Source organism: Acinonyx jubatus, chromosome B2 (assembly GCF_027475565.1).
Source record: "Acinonyx jubatus isolate Ajub_Pintada_27869175 chromosome B2, VMU_Ajub_asm_v1.0, whole genome shotgun sequence".
Classification (NCBI taxonomy): domain Eukaryota; kingdom Metazoa; phylum Chordata; class Mammalia; order Carnivora; family Felidae; genus Acinonyx; species Acinonyx jubatus.
The window spans coordinates 100,528,547-100,550,572 of record NC_069385.1 but is presented as its reverse complement, the minus strand read 5'-3'; the positions used below and the strand labels follow the sequence as shown (position 1 = coordinate 100,550,572).

Below are 22,026 nucleotides of genomic sequence, written 5' to 3'. Positions count from 1 at the left end.
ACTGTATTTATTGTATGCTTGCCATTTGCAGAGAGATCTTAAATGTTCTCCATAAACATAAATACACAGAGGTAACTATATGAGGTGATGGAAGTGTTCACTACCTTACTGTGGTAACCAGTTCACTATAGAGAGAGAGAAATAGAGAGACAGAGAGACAAATCATCATGCTGTATACCATAAACTTACATAATATTATCTGTCAATTATACCTCAATAAAGCTGAGAAAAAAGTCTCCAAGATCTCTCTCTCTCTCTCTCTCTCACACACACACACACACACACACTGCCACATACACACTAATAATAATAACTCTAACAGTAGCCTCTGATGAAAAACTGATGAGGAAATGTGAAAAACAAATAAGTATATAGAATTTCAAAATCTTTATGGTTATAAGCTCTGTGAGTATAGGTCAAGACTGGAAACAAACACCTAAAGTATTTTTCAATCATGAATACTTTATTACATTAGTACTAGATATGTTAATTTTTCTCCTAAAATTTTATATAACCAATATATCATAAATATACAGAGAGTTTCCTTACAAATGTAAGTATCAGGCCAACTTCTGTGTTTAGCAAATGTTTAATAAACATATGCCCTAGATCCTTATCCCCATCCTTCCCACCCCACCCTGCACAGTCCCTCCCACACACTCTTACATTGTGGTTGTATTTTTTACATTTTCATCCACATGGCACAGAGCCCCAATTTGCCAACAGAATTCTCGGGGAGTGGCACCATATCACAGTCTTGATGGGCTAGGAAGTGGTCATCGCTGCACGTAAACAGAGCAGGCCAAGGGCGCCTTCATTCTCCTCCGGCCATTTTCAGGGGGCTGGGGCAGTGGAACCGCTCAGGACTATGCTATGATTTGGAGGCGCCCCAGAAACCTAACACTATACCTACTACAGAGCTTTGAGAATTCCGCACAGGTCTTATCAAGAGGCCTATGAAGTGGAGAAAATTGGGACCGCACAGGACTGGCTGAAGAGCGCTGGGTAAGGAATGGCATTTTCCAGCTTCTTCAGCCAAGCGGCCGTTCAGGCGCGCACGTAGCGGACGATGGGGGTGACACAGGTACAGCCCACAGTCACCCGCACCTTCTCCAGCCGGAAGGTGCGAGAGCAGCCCTGGGGTTCCCTCCGCAGGACCAGGAATTCCTGCTGGATGGGAACGGAATTCATGGAGCTGTCTTCCTGCCCCTCGGCGTTGATGCAGCCCGAGTGCCTGCACTGGGCCTCCACGATCTCCGAGGGGAACCGGTTGGGGTCCCGGGTGATGCTGCAGGAGGAGCAGATGAAAGCAGGTGGTGAGACAAGGGAGATGGAGATGGACAAAAGTGAGAGCCCCGTAGCGCTGGCTGCTCACCTGCAACCCAGGGCTGTAGCCAGCTGGCCTGGATTCATACACTGCCCTCCGGCAGGTGTTTAACTGCCAAAGCCTGTTTCTTCCACTCTAAAATGGAGATTCTCATAGGTCTCTTTCATGGAATGGTTGAGAATATTCAGTGATACAAATGCACACAAAACGCTACACTGAAATATTGGCATTCAATAAATGTCAGATCTTTTCTTTTTCATTGCCCTGTTGCTATTATTTAGTTTTCATCCTTTGCCTAGATATGGAACATGACTAGTCAGTCTAATATACAGTCTACAAAGCCTGCTGCTTGGAGAGGAAAACCAAAGCCCCAGAGGTCTGTGAATGCACCACATACTCTCAGTTTCTTCCTGAATACCCGCTCTGCCAGGGGACACAAAGGCAGCAAAGCCATGCCAGCCAACTTGCCACTCCTTTCCTGTGGGAAGCAATTCAGGCAGCCCCAGAAGCCCTTCTAATTGTCCCTGGAATCTGTTTTCATACTTGTATTTGGAGCATGTAGATGAGACCTTGCTATTCCAAGATCTGGCACGTCAGATGGCATCACAGGACAGTACCCTGGACATCCCATCCCCAAACGGGCCTCTCACTCTGCCCTCCTCACCTTTCCTTGCAGGCTGATATCTAATCTGAGTGGAGCACTCCAAATGGACTTTTCTGGCTCCCACTTATTCAGATGCAAAGGTTATTACATGGGCTGCTTTAAAGAGCCCCCTCTTCCAAGACAGAAAGTTTGTAAATACCAACCCAGGGCTGCGTGGAGCAGGCAAAGGCAGAGAGTCAATGAGAAGTTACAAGCAAAACAGTAGGACCTCTGACCATACAGGAGAACCTAGCCAGAAAAGCAAACTGTGAGCTCCCAGGCAAAGTGGGATTTCTGTTTTTAAGAGCAAATATTAGGGCTTTTATTTTTTTCTATATTTTCTAAATTCTCTACTTTATGATTAGAATAAATAAACATGTTTTTCAAAAGAACGTGAAGATCAGTCTCATTTGCACTTACTTGTAATCCCAGGGGGAACTGGAGCGGTTCTGGAAATCATTTGAGATGGAAATACCCCCCTGGTTTTGCCTGAGGATGCGAATGTCGACCCTCACGCTGTTATCCTCCAGGGGAGGGCACAGGGCTGTATCCCCTGCTTTAGGGTTTTTCCGGGCTGTCACCTCCCTCACGAGGGTGAGCCCCAACATCAACAGCAGCAGGGACTTAACCTGCAAAATAGAGAAAGTTGAGTTGGTTTGGAACTCTGGTGTCAGTTGCTCTCATCCTCTAGCTGAACTCAGCATCCCCAGTCTTTTGTGGGACCAGGGCTTCTCTCTGAATCTCAGGTCCTCACCTGAAAACGGGAATAGTCATACATGAAGATATCAGGGTGCCAAACTGAGTATATCCTCATTAGCCTGGTGATTGAGACTCCCACAGTCTGAGACTTCCTCAACAGTGGGACAGAAAGCTTATAAGGACCTGAGACTGGGTTTAAATCTTGACCTGGCCTCATCACTGAATCTCTGGTTTCTCTTCTTTCCAACTGGGTTATAATACTCCCTTCATAATAATATTCACAAGATTAAATCTAATGTTCTATATAAAGTACCTATAAATTTATCTAATAAAAATAAAGGATTAATAAATGATAGCTCTTGTTTTTAGTTCCAACCTTGTATTTCATGAATTCTCCTTCCTCCCAGCCAGCCATCTCTCCACGTAGAATACACTGCCCCCACATCTATCTATCCAAACCCTACACTTCCATCAAGGCCCCACTCAGAGGTAGCCTTCTCTAGGAACCATCTCTAAAGTCATTCAATTAAAAATACGTTCATTTTCCTTCAGCCATAAAGCACTTGCCATCTAGCATTCAAGTGTCATTTCTTTACTGTCTGAAAATGTACTGTGTTCATGTCAGATATACACCTATTGGATTATAAGTTCCTGCAGGAGAACATGTCCTAGAACAGGTGTTCCACAAATACTTGCTGGATGAATGAAATGAAAAAAAAAAATACAGTTAAATTAACAATATATTTAAACTCAAAGCACTAAGAAAAGCACTGTGCAAAACCAACTATAGCAAAGTTCCAATTATCCATGTTAATTGAAAGAAGCAGAGCCACTAATGATGCACAATTACAGAGAATATGGAAACTATTTGTCTTTAGCTCTGAAACATATATTTTTCCTACTTACATTGAAATATCAGTTTATCTGGTATTACAGGAATGCACAAAGAAAGTGCTCTGTGAAGACCTACCTAAAAGAAGAGGTAAAAATCTCTCTAGCTTCCTTTTGTCACACCCATGCTCTGCTCACCCCACCATTACCACCAACCCTTACTGGGGATGGACAAGGCCCATTACCGACTCTCAACATGATGCAGAAAAGGAGCTGAATCTGGGTTGCTTTCATTCTCTGGGCTCAATGTTGTTCAGGCTCACACTTTCCATGGGTTAAGGTAGGGGAGGTTATTAGACATGTCCATTTAAAGGACCTCCTTTTTATATTTTACAGATGCTGGAGGCAAGAAATGACAAGACTAAAGGGAAAGGTCATGGTGTCAACTTGCCGTATGAAGGTAGGTGACACTAAAAAGAAGTTGAAAGCAAGATTGACCCAGATAAGCCCAAATGAGGCTGATCTGCCTTCAGATAATCAGCAGTTGTCTACTTTCATCTACTACAATCATTCATTCATTCAGCAACTTTTTCTCAACTGTATAGTGTGGTGACTCAAGATACATGCTCTGGAGTCAGATGTCCTGGGTCCATAACTCAGTTTCAGGACTCTGACTAACTGCCATTCGCACTGCCAGCATGTGGTAAGTATTCAACACAGGGGGACATTAAGTAGACATTGTGCTAATGACACACAATGAACAGGAAAGATGTGGAATTTGCCCTCATGGATCTTCTGTCTAGAGCTATGAAATAAACTTTAAAAAGTTAAAGGATGCTCTTGTAGACCAGAGGGTTCTTAGGTAACTTCCCAAGCCTACCAGTTACTTCTTTAAGGTTTCTTTTTTTTCTTTTTTGAGAGAGAGACAGAAAGCACTCCCAAGCCGGGGAGGGCCAGAGGGAGAGGGACAGAGAGAATCGTAAGCAGTCTTCGTGCCCAGCAAAGAACCCAATGTGGGGCTTGATCTCACAACCGTAAAATCGAGGGTCGGATGCTTACCTGACTGAGCCACCCAGGCGTCCCTTGGGTTTCTTAAGAAAATTCCTCCTGTGTGTTTTCATCTTTTATCTTTAGTATCACATTCACTGAGTCACTTCTCACTTTCATTATCAAAGCTTTAAAGTAACTATATCTTATGGTTATGTGATTCAGCAATAATTTCCATGCTTCTAACAAATCATTATATTTGCTTATGTTCTTGGAGTATTTTAGAACACACTTTCACATCTCTTTGAATACTGGATTCTCACAACCACCTCACGAAGTAGGCAGAGCTAGTATTAATTATCCCAATGACACCGGTAAGAGTCATGCCCGAAAAGTAACAAACAGCTTCATTGAGTTCACCAGCTTGTTGGTATCAGTCAGGGGACTCAATCCTAGGTGTCAGTGGTCAGTACCATTGATACTAAAGTTCATTATTATTGTCAATATAAAGCCAGTCGTGGTGCTTTAGTCTTAGCTTTGCCTCCCAAGAGGAGGCAAGCATTTTAAGCAATGTGAACAGCCGTGTCAGAATTGCATGAGCGTTGTAGGTCACACAGCTCTTTATCAGGAAATCAGATAATGCCTGCATATCACTCTAGTTTGCTCCACAAAGCTTTTGATCCGAAACTGTAGATTTTAGTGGTTATGCACTACAGAGCAGGGGCTCTGATATGGCTCTTGCTGAATCTTAAGAAAATGACACATACAGCACTTCTTCTCTGAGAGGTTCAGAGCATCTTATAGATTTGAATTCTTACAGGCCACCTATGAGGCAGATACACAGATATTACTCCTGTTCTGTACACTAGGAACAGAAGCAAGAGAATGCACTAGTGAAGGTGGGCAGTATCAAGACACTGATGGCCTGACTCTCAGGCTCACCTGAGACTATCTGAGTATTTGTCTTCTTTTTTAATTTTAGTTCTTTTTAATTTTTACTTGTTTGGGGGGAGAAATAGAGAGACAGAGCACGAACAGGGGAGGGGCAGAGAGAGAGGGAGACAAAGAATCCGAAGCAAGCTCCAGACTCTGAGCTGTGAGCACAGAGCCCGATGTGGGGCTTGAACTCACGAACTGTGAGATCATGACCCGAGCCAAAGTCGGACGCTTAACCGACAGAGCCACCCAGGAGATTCTGAGTATTTGTCTCCTGAACTGGTCTGTAATGTATGCTCACCTCTGTAGGAATGTGCTCCAGAGCCTGGCCAGTTCCTAAGCCCACAAGAATCTGCCTCAACTACTTACTGAGGATGTTCTACCTGCCTGTACCTTCCAGCTTCTAATCCTATTCTAATGCCCCTTGCATCACCATGTTTCTTGCCGATGGTCCAACAGATTACTTCAAACCAGAAATAGAAATGGCTTTGGAGTACAAAGCTACCCGATAGATTTTTTTTAGACACAAGGTCTTTGAATTTAGAAACCTTGCCTCTGAACCATTTGAGGAAAAGCATACTGTACTTGAAGCCAGTAAACCTAGATTCATGTCCCAGTTCTTATGTGTACAGTACCCAGTGATGTTAAATCACTCGACTCAATTGACCTTTTTTTTTTTTTTTCATTTGTATAATGGGGAAACTAATCCCAATCTACTTCCTGGGGTTGACAAGAGACTCAGATGTAAAAATAATAATATTAATATTTTACACATTGAATGCTTTCTCGATCCTTATTGGTTGTTATATTAAAATTACCAATTTAACTAAAAACTAAGCCATTTCAGAGTACAGATTTAGTCATTCTCTATGATACTAATTAATCCCCCCAAAAAAAACATATGAGGGAGATACCATTATTAGTCCCCTTTACAGACAAGGGGAATAATTATGCACAGAGAAGCTAAGTAATTGATCCCAAATCCCACATTTAGTAAGTAGTGGATCTAGGACTGACTCCAAAGCCTATGTGCTCTCAAACTGTTACACTTGGCTGCATTTCTGGTCATCTCTAAAATACCTAAATATGGTGTTATCATCACCATATACTATGACCTTTTATGAAATCCAAGCTCTTTTAAATGACGTGGCTTGTAAATGGAGAAAAAAAAAAAAAAGAGGGTTTATTTAAGCCAATAATATGGTGAATAATTTCCCAAGCCCTGTTTTCAAGCTCCTCTAAATTATATTCTTCCCAGCCTTTACCTGATTGATGTCAGGCAAGATTCTAGACCCAAAAGAGGTGCTTTCCATTATACTAACATCTCTCTCTCCTCCATGAGAAATGAGACAATTCAAAAATAATCAGCTGTCTTAGGCACAGCCAATTTCCCTCCTCTGGGAGCTATCCAAAGGTCAACACTGGGTGGTTCCACTTCTTTCATCCTGGGCACTCTTTGTCTACTTATAGTCTTAGGGGAGTCATTAAACCTCCTGGAGCCTCACTATCCTTGGCTAAAATACATGTGTACAGATCCTAAGAGGCTGGAAGTCCTCACCATGAAATAAGAGTTTTAGACCAACCTAACTCTATAATGGTGGCCACAGGAGAGATCATGTTCAGCTGTCTGTGACATCAAGAGTGAGCAAGCTATCAATCACCTATGCAAAAGCCACCACATGAGGAGCTATGTTTTATACCCCATTATAACTTCTAGTTATTTTTTTCTTTTTCCTCCACCAGACAGGGATCAAAATTAAAGTCGGTTCTGCTTTTAAGAAAGAATACCAATAAAGACCCCAATCAAACCTAATTCCTTAGAAATCTGCTATCCTGAAATCCTAGGGCTGACCGCTACTGAACAGCAATTATTTTTACTCACCATGGCTATGTTGCGCAGGATGGTCTTTGTCATTTTGCTCTGGTTGTCTGCTTTGTGTAGTAAATTCTTCCTGTATGTATGTGTGTGTGGTGTCGCCCCGTGTCAAATGTCGCCTGTGCTGTGTCAATGAGAGCACCTGTCGGTTTTATAGCAATCACTGTCCTTATTTCGATTGACCTGCTTACTGTCTAAGTTGTGGTTACCCCAGAATTACTGACGAATGTAGTTTTTTTTTTTTCCTCTATTACATTTCCTGAAGAGGAATCAGAGAGGGACCCTAAAAGGGATGGCGGAAAAAGGGCCAAATCTTCCTTTTCTTCCACCCCACCTCTACCCCCATTGGCCTCAAATTACAGCAAAATTCTTAACTAATTTACTACAGAGATGAACCAAATTACAAATTGCTGTCATGATCTTTTATGTTCTTCCACAAATGGCTAACAACTCTTGTCATGTACCATATGTTCTACTTTCCTTCATAGGATATGAACCATGATTTAAGTGAAAGGTATGTCATCCTTAGAGGATCCTTGATATTAAATGAGAGGACTATCTTTAGTCCATTTTTGAGTGAGAAAGCAAAACCAAAGAAATTAATGACATCAGTGAGAGATTCAAAATTATTTCCCCAGGTAGTTTCCTCGACTCCCTGAACAAATTCTATTTTAACCCCATGCTTAAAATCCTATTGATACTTAATAAATAATCATTTTCATATAACATACAGTGTCCATTATCTTGGCCATCTCTGATTAAGATTTTTTTTTTTTAACAAAAATGAATTAGCAAGTAGAGCCTTTAAATGCTCTAACATAATTTTAAATGACCTATGGAAAGTTAATTTTTCTCAGTTCCGTTCAAGTCAGCAAACATTTATTAAGTACATATTATATGTCAGGTATTGTATCCTAGGGATACACAGACATTTCTGAAGTAACAGTATCTTAATTTCTTTTTTTTTTTTTTTAATCCCCAGTAAGACCAGGTAAAACTACACGTGCTCTTTTAAAAAGGCAAGGCAGGGCGCCTGGGTGGCGCAGTCGGTTAAGCGTCCGACTTCAGCCAGGTCACGATCTCGCGGTCCGTGAGTTCGAGCCCCGCGTCAAGCTCTGGGCTGATGGCTCAGAGCCTGGAGCCTGTTTCCGATTCTGTGTCTCCCTCTCTCTCTGCCCCTCCCCCGTTCATGCTCTGTCTCTCTCTGTCCCAAAAATAAATAAACGTTGAAAAAAAAAATTAAAAAGGCAAGGCACATTCCAGCATGGTAAGTCATTTTCCTCTATCACAACACGTTTGAACAACTTTCCTCCATTTTCTTTAAATGAAGGAAATGAAAAGGAAGCAGCTCTTGGATTCATTGGAAGCCCCTCCAAGACCAATCAAAATTCTTCTGTGATCATGAGCCTTTCATCCATATTTCTCCTCCCCATACCTCTGGATTCTTCTCTGCACCTCTCCCCTGGAACAATCAGAAGTTTAACTCCTATAAGAAGACTTCTTTGAATCATCCTTTCAGGCATCATTCCCTTCCTCATTACCTCTGTGCTCATATTTAGTCTATCATACTTCTGTATATGTTTCTGAGGTCTTCATGGACTTACAGTAACTTTAGTACCCCCCCCCAATAATCTATACCAGCCTCCTTCTCTAAATATACACCTCCAAATATAAGACCTAAATTAAAACAGTACATTTTCTATGCATATAGAGATTCAAGACAAGTCTCCTAGCCAGCGCCTTCCAGCCAGCCTGAAGCCCCTAAGCCTACTGTGTAGGGAATTTCCAAGACCATGCCAGATATGTCCTTCTATATACTCAGTAAAGCCAGCACATAAATCAAGAGCCATGTTTTCAAATTTAATTATCAGTCATGCTACCAAAGCAATATATACAATATATCCTTAAAAGCATATTAAATCGAGTGGGTTTAATTACTTACTTTCTTTGGTGGTCTCTTCTCCATTCAGAGTGATACCTCAACACATAGAAGACTTCTTCACCAGCTCTCTTGAAAGAAGGAACAAGTAAGTCACTTTGAATTAAGAGTGCCTGGTTCAATACAAGAAGACTTGCTGCACTTCAGAGAACTAAATGGCCCTTTATGTAAATAGGAAACTGACCTCTTACATCCAGCAGTCACAACGTTTTCCCTCATCAAGGTAAAAATAAGTAACTCATCAGGATGTCAAACTAGTAACCAGCTATCACCAAGTTCAAACTCAATCAACAGATCCAGATCATTATTTCATCTAACATTTATTACACACTTCTCACACTGTAAATTATGTGCAAATACTGGGGGCACAATAATGATTATATGATGAACACACAGCTGTCTATGGTGGAAGGCCTTCACTGCCCCTGTACCACCCATGACCCAAGCTGTTACCACCTTTAGAAGTTTTAGTAATACAAGTGGAACTGTCATTCAACTTACTGACAGCCAGGACACTCTACCCACAGAAAGAGACAACATAAGATGTTGTAGTTCCAAGAATGGGGTACACACAGCCTCATGTGTGGTAAAATATTATAGCTGGTCAAACATCCAAGTTAGCAAGACTTTTTATGCCCTACCATGTGCTGGAAGCCATGCTACATGTCTGTTGGGGTTACTCTTACAGGAAATAGACTGTACTATTATAGTCTCTACCTTAATGATTTTAAAATCTAGTTATAGAAAGAAAGCAAATACACATATACTAGCCAATAAGATAATAACGAGATGGTTGGGGATACTGATAGCTAAACGTACACATTTAGTTTTACAAATCCAACCTTGGACAGATTTTATCCCCAAAAAAGCTGAATGTGATCAGGATAAGCTGTCATAACCTAGCAGTATACATATGGGTATGGAAATTGAGCTACAATGGGTATGGTAGCTCCTCTACCGCAGCAAAAGGCTAAAATAGTGGCATGATCTCTAATGGTCAGGCAGGAGGCTGAAATGACAAGGAAATCATAGGCTAGCGAAATGATGACCCACAGTATGCAATGACAAAACACTTGGTAAAATTATTGCTTGCAATAACCTAGAGGTACAATAAGAGCTCTAGAGGAAGAGATGAGAAAACAGAAAGTTGTATGTTAGATGCTACTGTCTGCATTTGGCAAGGTAGCCTAAGGAAGAAAATGAAAGAAAATGAAGAGTCCAGAAATTCAGAGCCTTGGAAAAAAAAAAAACCCAAAATATTTCTATCCCCCAAAAGCAAAAGATAAGATTGAAAAAAGTCTTTGAGGGAGAAATGCCAGGTAAAACCTGTCAATCAAATAAACTTCCTACAGGCAAGAATCTAAATGAAGCATCTAATAAGTTCTTTTAATTGGATAAAAGGACTCGGAATAAAGAATGTAAGTGTGTAGTTCTAATAATCTACCATTAAATCAAGACAGGGAAACTTACGGCAATGAAAAAGCAAAGACATAGAGATGTTCTAGGAATTATGGCACAAAAAGAACCAACTTAGATGAAAGTTTACTAAGTTTTTGAGAGAGTTCTCAAAGTTAATCACAAGCCAACTGTCAGCCCCATAACCATCTAGGAGTGCAAAGGCCCAAGGAAGGTATATTTGCCAACACTCTTTCAGATGTGGGCAGATTACTGGGGGAAGAAAACTCCCAGGAGGTGGAGCCAAGGACCACACTACATCCTTGGGAAGAGGTGATCCTCTCTCAAAAAACAGAATCAGGGTCTAATCAAAGAATAGCCCACATGCCCTGGCTATGGGATCCCCACAATGTCAACCAAGCAGGATTTCAAGGTTTCTACACACCAGAACTACTGTGCATCGCCCATTCTCTCTGTGTAAATGAAAGTGTCTTACCCCCATCTAAACTGATGGATCAAAACATTAAATAATTTAACAGGCTTTTCTGTGGATTTTCATTTTTTATCAGACCTCTGACTCCATATCAAATAGCCAGTTATATAATGTTATCATATACTAGATCTAAAGAATATTAACTAGGAATTAACTGCAAAAAATAAACTGAGCACTTATTTATGTTAGTCAGACCTTTCTGAACATAGGTGAAGATCATTGGGTCAGAATTGCCTCAAAGTATTATGGCTTTTATTGTCAACCTCAAACTTCAAGTTTCTTGCACCTCTTCTCCTCTTCAAGCATAAAAATTCTTCCTCTGCTCAGACTATTCAAGCTAATCAAATACATGGTTTATTTTGCCTTTTTTAGTCCCTAGATCATTTAGAAAGTCCATGTCCCATTCCCTTTCATAACATTACCTCTCTATCCTCTATTGAATAAAACCGTGTGGTGATATGATAGCATCTGTTCCTGTAAAGCTACAGATTCCATAAATTCCACAATTCCTTTTTCCCTCTTTTAATGCAGAAGGTTATTATCTTCAGCTCCAGTATTCTTTGTGCCTATTAACTCAGTTTTACCTATTTTGTTGGAAGCCAAATTCAAGTACATTATGTGCTTTCTAGAATCTCCATAAGATCACATTCCATAGCAACTAACCCCCCTTTAAGTTTAACATATTTTCACTATGGAAAGATTTTCAAGAACAAAAAACTTTACTTTTGGTTTAAACACTATAAAGAGTTTATTATAACGATCATTGGTCAGATGAAAATACGGTGCTGGGGTTTTCATATATTGATGTTTGTGGGCATGGGAATTATGTGGCCTTAAGTCAACAAAGGATAAAAAACATGGAAGCCCTCCTTTCCCTTCTCTCTGTAACTTTCTCTTCTCTCCCTAGCCCTCCAGTCCCTCTCTCTCTTTCTCTGTGTCTGTCTTAAAAAAGAGTACAATTCCTGATCATCTGATGAAAAAATGAATCTGTGTGAAGAGTTACAGTGAAGAGACATGAAGGAAGGGGATTGGAGACAAAAGCTGACAAAGAAGAAAAGTAAGGGGGGAGGGAAAGACTTAGGAAAGGAGTTTCTCTGGGGTGCTGTGTGAGAATCCTGTGTAAAACAAGGTTGAGGTCACTGCAGAAAGTTCCAAATCAAATGAGGACCGACCCCTCAATTCTGAGTCTATTCTCTGGACTGTGGAGGCTTTTTGCACCAGAGTTTTATCTCCTTGTTAACAAAAACACCATTTGTTAAATGTTCACTCTGTACCACTGGGCTGGGTACCTAACATGGGTCAGAAGAAAAATAAAAGTACTGTCCAAAAAAACAAGAAAATCACCATGACAGTTTCCTCCACCCAGGAGTGCCATGAATTTTATGTCAGACCAGATGGTACTTCTGTTTTGGAGAGAACTGACCGTGGGCCTTTTGGGAAGAACAGTGATAGAGCCTACCTCTATCCAGGGCGAATATAGAGAGGAAAATGCTCTTCTTCCAAAACAGAAACAAAGAGGGAGGTCGCTACACATACAAATAATAGGAATTTGAGTTACCCCAGAAGGAAGAGAAATGGAGGGATGCCAGTAAGAAATTGTGGTGGCTGCCATAGCAGGGAAACTTTATAGACGCATGAGGCTTATCTTCAAATTGTTTCCATGTCTCCATGTGTTTTAATTCTCTTCCATTAATTCTACACCTAAAATTTGTTAGACATAAAATAGTCCTATGATGTCTACATAGCTGCAAAGTGATGTGAAGAGAGAATATAGCAGTCTCGGGAACAGAGGCAGCAAGAGTGGAGCAAGCAAAAACTTGCAGTGAGACAGTAAGGACCATCCCTACTCCCCCACCATCCAGGAGGGCTTGGCTGCTGAGTTGATCCTGGGACCAGCAGCATCCAGCTCGCTAGCCCCCGGGAACTTGTTAAAAAGGTAGAATCTTGGTTGATGGATATTAACTAGGCTTACTTGTGGCAATCATTTCACAATAGATACAAATATCAAATCCTTGTACACTTGAAACAAATATGTTATGTATCAATTATATCTCAATTAAACAAGAAAAAAGAAATCAGTGTACACTAAAAAATTAAAATAGATAATATATGAAAAAATAGTTTAACCTCAAGAGTAATCAAAGTAATGCAAATTAGAATAAGATAACCATATTTAGCCTCTCAAATTGGCATGGATTTTTTTAATTTTTTTTTTAACGTTTATTTATTTTTGAGACAGACAGAGACAGAGCATGAACCGGGGAGGGTCAGAGAGAGGGAGACACAGAATCTGAAACAGGCTCCATGCTCTGAGATGTCAGCACAGAGCCCGAGGCGGGGCTTGAACTCACGCACCGGGAGATCATGACCTGAGCCGAAGTCAGCCGCTTAACCGACTGAGCCACCCAGGCGCCCCTGGCATGGATTTTTAAACATGCAATATTAATAGAATAGGGAAAGGGGATACTTTCAGGTGTGACAGCCAGGAGTGTTTGGTACAATTTCGTGTAGGTCATGTAATAACATGCAACAAAAACCTAAAAAAAAGTTCCACCCTCGGGAATTGTTCTAAAGAAACAGAAACACACTCAAATATCCACATAAAAGAATATTGAGAGGGGGAAAATGAAAATGCCCTAGATTTCCAACAATAGAGTAACGGTTAAGTAAATGTCATTCTGTGTAATGATAGAATCTTTGTAGCCATTAGAAACTGCTTTCTGAGAAGATTTAATAACTTTAAAAATACTTCTGTTGTAACATTTGTTGAAAATATCAAGACATAGTTCATATAATGTATGACCTTACTTTGTATGGATATATGCACACTATGTATATCCATGTATGTATATGTATGTACGTGTAAATGTACACTCATAGAAAAGTACCTAAAAATATATATTAAAAAAAAAAAGTAGAATCTCAGGCCCTCACCCCAAACCTATTGAATCAGACTCTGAATTTTCACAAGATTTACATCACATGAAAGTCTGGGATACACAGCTTTACGGAACATTTTTAAAAAGTGCGAGACTTCCCGTAAAATTACAGTAGAGTTTGCTAGACACATTACGTTGTCTACAACAGAAATGGTGAGTCAAGTACCCTGAAAGAGTGATCGGAATAAGGAAACCTGAGCCTTAAATCTCAAAGCTGCACCCCCTCATAGCTAAGAACCATACCTATTCTACCCTAGAATGTTCCTTGGTGAGGGCAGGATAGAGAATCGGACAGCAAGATAGTTCCATGTCACAATTCAGTAGCAGGTGCTTTGGGGTGGCCTAACCAAGCTACCCACAGGCTAGCTGTAGGCAACTCAGGTTTCGTGCAGACTTTCACTTACTCAGCAGCCAAGCTGATTTCCTGCATCGAGGTGGATGGAATTAGTCAACAGAAGACCCAAGTGCGGGGACTGGGGAAAGCCCGAGTGAGTGTCTATCGAATGCTGTCGAATTTTCCTGGCTTCCTCTCACTAAAATTTCTCCTCAGCTTGTTTCTACCAGGGTCATACAGGAACCAGGGGATCAACAACGTTTGCTCCTGGACTTCCCCACTGTTGTCATACTGACAACCAGCAAAGTTTTGAGGTGGTAAGTTGAGATGGCAAGTCTGGCCCCAGAAAGATGACGTTGCACTCCCTTCTTGCCTCTAGATTACACTGCCAATTCCTTAGACACTGGCCCAAATCTTATGTGTGGCCCCAGCCTAATTCATGAAAGAAGTCACCTTCTCAAACTTGCCATGTGAGGGAAACTTTGTTTTTCAGCTTCTGCTCCACAAAATGTTTTGTATTTGAGCCCTCCTCTCTCTGGGCCAGTTCCTTTTCCTTGGAATGTCCCCTTCAGTTCTTTCTGCTCATTGAGGTTCTCCATAAATTCCTAGCCTCATCCTCAAAATCCATCTCCTCTGACCTTCCATCTCCCATTGTGTCTTTCCCTCTTCTGATGGCTCAACTTAACTCTCATGGCATTTCAATTAGCATTTACTTAGATACAACTTTTCTACGGTCCACTTGACCAGCTATGTGTATGTGCTTTGGCTTTTTAAGTTTTCAAGTGTTTATGCCTGATGTGTTCCCTGGATCTTAAACTCTTTCAAGGAGACAGCTGTGATTTCTGCTCTATGTTCCCACCACTCCCGCACCCCTAGCAAAATATCCTATTCACAGCTAGTACTCTATGAATATTTATTCACTTGATTTAATGTTGACACTAGTTTATTTCTTCTTCCACCTAGTTTTTTGCTAATGAAGGGGATCAGAGTATGCCACCATAAAATATGCAGGAAAAGCTCTCTGCCCTCCCCCTTTCTGTCTAAAAGCAGGGCATAAATTTCCCTTTGTAAAGGTAACATATATTTTCATTTATAATGGTGTCTCCCTGTCCCATAGTAGGAAGAGAAGGATAACTCTTAATCATGGGAGTTATCTCTTTTTCATCAATGGTGAAGGTACAAACTTGAGTCTGTATAACAAATCCCACTAAATAGCTTTAATTTTTTATTAGCTTCCCCCATCAATTTACCTTCCCACAATTTACTTCTACTAGAAGTCGAAACTTTGCGTACTTTTCCACAGTTAATCACTCTTTGTTAAAATAGTACATAAGCCCCAGCTCTAACCATTTTTTTTGGTCCTTCCTATCTCTTCTATAAAGGGCTCCATATGCATGCATAATAAACTCTTTCTCCTGCTAATCTGTCTTTTGTCAGTGTAATTTACAAGGCCCAGGTACAGAATCTAGGAGGGTAGAGGAGAGAGATTTTCCTCTCCTGCATTAATTTCAATTCCTAACACATCAGGTGGGCTGCCCAAAAAATTATTAATTAAAGAGGGTTATTTTGAACCAGAGAAAAACTTATAGACACATAATATTATCTTCAAGTATTTGGAAGTTTTGTGAAATGGAGAGAAACTGGACTCTCACCAGAAGGTCACACCAAGACGCTAGCGAACATCAGGTAGTGACATTCCAATGGGCAATCATAGATTAGGTGGCTCTTTGGACTGGACCTCCATCAACATCTTTTCAAACTTTGGGATCCTGTGAAAACCAAAAAAAAAATTTTTTTTGATATTTTAATGTTTATTTTTGAGAGAGAGACAGAGTATGAGTGGAGGAGGGGCAGAGAGAGAGAGGGAGACACAGAATTGGAAGCAGGCTCCAGGCTCTGAGCTGTCAGCACAGAGCCCAATGCAGGGCTCGAACTTATGAGACGTTAGATCACGACCTGAGCCGAAGTCAGAGGCCCAACCGAGGCACCCCCAAAATTTGGTATTTTAATTAAACATCCCGCAATCTCAGTCTTGGGAGTAGGGGTGTGTATGAGTGTGCACACGTGGGTGGATACACTACTGTATCTTTTGCCCTTTTCTTGAGTTTTTTTCCTCTCTCTGTGGAAAACAATCACATGACTCCAAATGCTAAAAATTCTAAGTATGTTTCCTACAAAGATCCAGATTAAGAAGAGAATAACTTGGGGGTGGGGGGAAGACCAGAGAAAGAGCACTGACACAACCGCACTTCTGAGAAATGTTACTTTCACTCCTGCATGGGACTGACTCAGAATGATGAATCTCGGGGCTCTCCTCATTTTGGCAGAAACACTATAGAAGGACAGGATGAAATGGGTTTCCTGCAAAGACAGTTCATCTTTGTGGAGGTGAGGGACTGAAGGGATACAAAGAAGGGTGGAGGAAGAGAGGAGGGGAAGGCACATGGGAAGGAAAAGCAGAGCACATAGGAGCAGAGAACAAGTGCTCCCCAGTTAGCAGGGCTTGTACCACTGCTTTCCTGCTGCATTTGACCCAGGAGTTGATAAAAGGAAGGTGGATGGGGAAGGACGTCAGGGAAAACGCAGATTCTGAGAAGGTTCTTGGTCATGCCGACAGGAGCACTTATTGAAGCTAGAAAGCTTCCTGTAGATTGAACATTTATGTCCATTACCTAGGTTTCATGCTGAGCAAATAGCCCAGGGAACACCACTGCTCACTTTCTTGCTCCAGGACACCCCTTACACCCTACAAGTGTACATGTCCAGAGCACCCCTGTGCTCTGTGTAAGCTAGCACCTAACTTATAGGAGCCATTAAGGCAGGGAGACATCTCTTTACCTTTTGCTGTCAGCCTCCATCATAGATTTCAGGGGCTCTTTACCTCTTTAGAGGTAATCTGATCCAACCCCCTCAGCTGATGATGGAGGTCGGATGGCTTTCCTACAGACCACCTCCAATGGAGGAGCCCAGGCTGGTCTGAGGCCTCCCAACTCCCTCCAGTATCCATCTTCAAATAAAGGGGCCTGTCTCTCCAACTCCTCCAGGGCCATTTTTCTCTTTAACAAAGAGCTGCCAAGGAAGGAAACGGTTATATTAATAGCCTTACATTGTAGGTAAAGCCATACAGCTCACAAAGCACTTTCACATACTTGATTTTTTTGGACTCTCACAACAACCGCACGAGGAAAAGATGATCAGTCTCTCCGTTTCACAAGAAATTGAGACTTAAAGAGTGCATGGCAACTGTCCAAAGCCACACAGCTATCAAATAACAGAGTTTGGAATTCAAACCACGGCTTCTGACCGCAAGCCCAGAGAAGGAATACACATGCAAGGCTGGAGAAAATTTGACACAAAGATGCCCAAGGCCTGGTGGAAAGGAGACAGTTGTCAGAGGATGAGACTTGAAGAATGAACAACATCTTCTAAGTGATGTCCAGACTGGAGTCAGGACACTTGCTTGACTCTGTGACTCTGCCTGTTCTCTGAAGAAGAGGAGAAATAAAACCAGTCTTTGTTTCTTTTGTTTTTTGTTTTGTTTGTTAATTCTGAATCCTTCTTAGCCTTTACACATTGTCTTACACACATTTATCTGTGTGTGAACAAGTTAAATGGAAACAAGAGCCAAGTCAAATGGTTTCAGTGACAGCTCTTAAGATGCCTTGCTCTACCAATTTTTCATTCCTAGTTCTCAAAGATTATGTACTGATGGGAAGTTGCTTTCTCTGCACTTGCTATTTATAGTGATAGAAATTTTAAAACACCTCCATAAGTCTGAACTACAAGTACTACTAACGGTATTATGTGGGAAGTACACAGTATGCAATCTTAAAAATTAATTTCAAGTCCTAACTACAGTAAATTTGTCAATTTAAAAAAGGTACCGGTGGGGGTGATGATGATATCCAGTGTCAGCAAGGATGTAGGACAAAGGGCATCCCTCACACACATGTGGGGATATAAATTGGCAATTTGGTGAAACATATCTAAAACTTTAATAATGTTTATATTTTTGATCCAGCAAGGACACTTCTAGGAAATCATCCTAAGGAAATAAATAAGTAGGTACACACAAATTTGGCAACAAGGCATTATTTATAATCATGAAAAATTAAACAAAAGCTCAACTATACAGGTATATATACATTTATCTGGGAAAAAGAAAAACCCCAAGGTATATTTTCTCTGGGTGACTAGATTACAAGTGCTCCTATTTACTTCTTATGGTTATTTTCTAGTATTTCTCTAATGAAAAGATTGTTTTTATAATAAGAAAAAGATATATTTCAGTGGTTTTAGTTTAAAAAAATTTGAAGTTTAGGGCTGCCTGGGTGGCTCAGTCGGTTGAGCATCTGACTTCAGCTCAGGTCACAATCTCACTGTTGGGTTCGAGCCCCACGTCAGGCTCTGCACTGATAGTTCAGAGCCTGAAGCCTGCTTCAGATTCTGTGTCTCCCTCTCTCTCTCTGCACCTCCCCCTTCACACTCTCTCTCTCTTGAAAATAAATAAATGTTAAAAAAACAATTTTTTTTTTTTTTTACTTAAAGTTCCCAGAGGAGTAGAATTTCCTGGTAATTGTAGGGCCCACCATAGCATAAACTTTGTGAGAAGATATGAAATAGCAAATACCAATCACTGCCAAACAGGCTTCCAAGGGCAAATTGCTGACAGCATTACCGATTATGGAAGGTCTTCAATTTCACCTCTGCACACTGGTACCCAGGCTGTTGTCACACCAGGTTCACTCATAGATGTAGCTGTGACCACTTCCTTAGAGCAGTCTCAGCCCTTTGAAAGCAGCAGCATAGTATGATGGTTAGAATACAGTCGTTAAGAAACAAGATAGCCCTGAATTTGAATCTGGAAATCTATGGGCTACTAGCTATGAGGACCTGGGCAATCATCTGACCTCTCTAAGACTGTACTTCCTCTTTGGTAAAACAGGGAGAGTAAAACCATCCCAGAGGACAGTAGGGAAGATTTAATGAGGTAATTTACATGGCGCTTAGTGTATATAGTAAGCTTTTAATAAAAATGATCACTTTTAGGAGAGCCACCCCTTCTCACCTGCCCCAATCACTAAGTGCATGGAGTTATCTCTGGGAATTAGTTTGCTTAAAGAACTTGGAACCCTTCATCAGCTTCCCTATGTTATACAGCATCCCTATGTTAATCCTAATTTTTTTTTTTTTATCATCCATTAGAGTTAAATGTGACATGTATTTGCACTTCTGCAGGATTTTCAGAACTTTGACTTTACACTCAAAGTTTCAAAACATTCTTAGTCCCTAAATCCCTATCTCAATGTCAAATGCTTAATCCTCGACTTGCTGGTACCACTGGTGACACTGCTAAGTGTCACTTTCAAAACTGGTTTTTCATGTTCATCAAAGATAAATTGTAATAGCTATAGTGAGGTGACAATATCATTTTGGTTCTCTATTTTCCCAAACAGACCATTATGTTTTATTAGTCACAGGAACATTTTTAAAAAATAGAACTATGCACACAGTTCAATTCCAACTTTAGGCTATATTTTTGGAGATTTTATCCAGCTTTATTATAGCTCTCATTCAGGACTCTATCCACTTAAATTAATAGAACAGCACACATCAGTAAGATGGCATGAGCTGACCTATCTATGGCAAGGTTAAGTGTTGATACTTAAATGTAGGAAGGCTTAGTTTGCAACCAAAAGTACCTGCTGGGAGAACTATTAGCAGAATGGTAAATCCCAGCAGAAGCTAATATCCTCCTACAGGCTGTGGAAACATACTCGGGGTTTAATAGTAAAAATATTTAGGAAAAGAAGTTAAAATTTTAATTCTCTCCCTTGAGGAAAGACTGAAGAGAATGAGCTAGGATTACATGCTGGTTAATAATGGGCCAGGCAGAATCCAGCATTCATCACTGAGGCATCAGATTTCAAAAAGAAAGTTAACTAGGTTTAGGGGCGCTTGGGTGGCTCAGTGGGTTGAGCATCCAACTCGAGCTCGGCTCTGGTAATGTTCCTAGGATGGTGGGACTGAGCCTTGCACTAACAGTGCAGAGCCCGCTAGGGATTCTCTCTCCCTCTCCCTCTGTTCTTCCCCTGCTCACGCTCTCAAAATACTTATTTTTTTTTTTAATTTTTTTTAACGTTTATTTATTTTTGAGATAGAGAGAGACAGAGCATGAACGGGGGAGGGGCAGAGAGAGAGGAAGACACAGAATCGGAAGCAGGCTCCACACTCTGAGCCACCAGCCCAGAACCCGAGGCGGGGCTCGAACTCACGTACCGCCGAGATCGTGATCTGAGCTCAAGTCCGATGCTTAACCGACTGCGCCACCCAGGCGCCCCTCAAAATACTTATTTTTTAAAAAACAAACTAGGTTTATATTTCAGCAAATTAAAGCTAAACAAAAACTTTTATTCTAAAATTTTTCTAGGAATTAAATAAAACCCCTTGAGATAAGTGGAAACATCCCAGGAAATACCCACAAATAGAGAAGCCCCAAAATCACTACCTTCAAAAAGTGGATCTAACAAAATGATAGATTCATTCTGACCCACCTCCAAGTGATGCTAGGGCTAATAACATGTGGGTAGAACTGACACTGGGTGTTAAGACTCATATGCATGATCCGAAGGGAACTCAGAGATCACCTGTTTCAACCATCTCCCTTCCTAGATAAAGAAACCAAGCATTTCCCTCTAAGGAAGTGGCTTGCCCTGCCTGGCTGAATGTCAGCCACATATGGTCGGAAAAGGAACTCGAATGCAGCACTCTTTGCTTCCCAGTGCAGGGCTCATTTCCTCTGCCAACTCTGGGCTCTCTAAAGGTTTCCTGTGCAACCGTGCACAGCACTCCACCTCCCCACGCCCCTACTTTATAGAGCTTCAGTGGTGATACCTGCTCCTGGAAGAGGAGCGAGGAATGCAGGGAAGGTGGATAACTCCCACACAGCTCAGTCAGGACTGAGTAGCTTTGGCAGCCAGCACACAGGTGACTCATACCTGCCTTACTCTACTGACCAAACCCTTTGGGGGAAACCTGACCTCAGAAAGTCTGGAATCACTGGGACCACTAGTACAGTTCAAAACCTCAGGACAAATGAGAAGAGGATAACCTATTCTTTGGCTTCTATGAGCCTTTCTCGTTACCTTCATCCTCCGAGTTTTCCTAATGACCATACCTCATAGGGCTGTTGTGAGAACTGAGGGAACACACTGCCTACGCTGGGCAGATCTCAGTCCTTGGGAGAAGGCGAAAGAACCCTTTGCTACAAGCTAGAGGTAAAGGTCATCCCTGTGAGAAGCACTGGAGTCAGAGCCGCACGGACCAGAGGGCAGGGACCATCAAGGAGTGGAAGGGCAGGAAAGAGAACAGAATTCAGGAACTTAACAAGGGGGAAATTATAAATGGCTTTGATCAAAAGACCACATGTTTTGCTTTGTTTTGTATTTTAGAGAGAGAGGGAGAGAGGGTGCGAGCAGGAGAGGGGCAGAAGGAGAGAATCTTAAGTAGGCCTCACGCTCAGCATGGAGCCTGACATGGGGCTTGACTCTCTGTGCTGAAATCAAGAGTTAGATGCTCAACCGAGCCACTCAGGTGCCCTGGTTTTTTTAATAAATACATCAAAATG

At 41.3% G+C, this 22,026-nt stretch overlaps 1 protein-coding gene across 2 annotated transcripts; it reads right to left on the bottom strand.

Moving 5' to 3' along the window:
• Positions 1 to 459: 459 nt before the first annotated feature.
• On the bottom strand, positions 460 to 16,200 carry IL17F (interleukin 17F). 2 transcript variants are annotated; one of them, XM_053222691.1, is made up of 4 exons: positions 16,052 to 16,200; positions 9,242 to 9,309; positions 2,391 to 2,599; positions 460 to 1,288 (listed from the first exon to the last, which is right to left on the bottom strand). In XM_053222691.1, the coding sequence occupies exons 2-4, from the start codon at positions 9,263 to 9,265 to the stop codon at positions 1,048 to 1,050; spliced, it is 474 nt and encodes a 157-aa protein (XP_053078666.1). In that variant the 5' UTR covers positions 9,266 to 9,309; positions 16,052 to 16,200; the 3' UTR covers positions 460 to 1,047. The 2 variants fall into 2 exon arrangements, with proteins under 2 accessions (XP_053078666.1, XP_026912155.2); XM_027056354.2 differs by lacking the exons at positions 9,242 to 9,309; positions 16,052 to 16,200 and adding an exon at positions 7,306 to 7,723.
• Between the last annotated feature and the right edge of the window lie 5,826 nt (positions 16,201 to 22,026).

Coding starts and splice junctions, on each gene's coding strand:
- IL17F (XM_027056354.2), bottom strand. CDS start 7,338: ATGACAAAGACCATCCTGCGCAACATAGCCATG. Junction 2,600..7,305: donor TCCTGCGCAACATAGCCATG/GTGAGTAAAAAT, acceptor TCTATTTTGCAG/GTTAAGTCCCTGCTGCTGTT. Junction 1,289..2,390: donor AGTTCCCCCTGGGATTACAA/GTAAGTGCAAAT, acceptor CTCCTCCTGCAG/CATCACCCGGGACCCCAACC.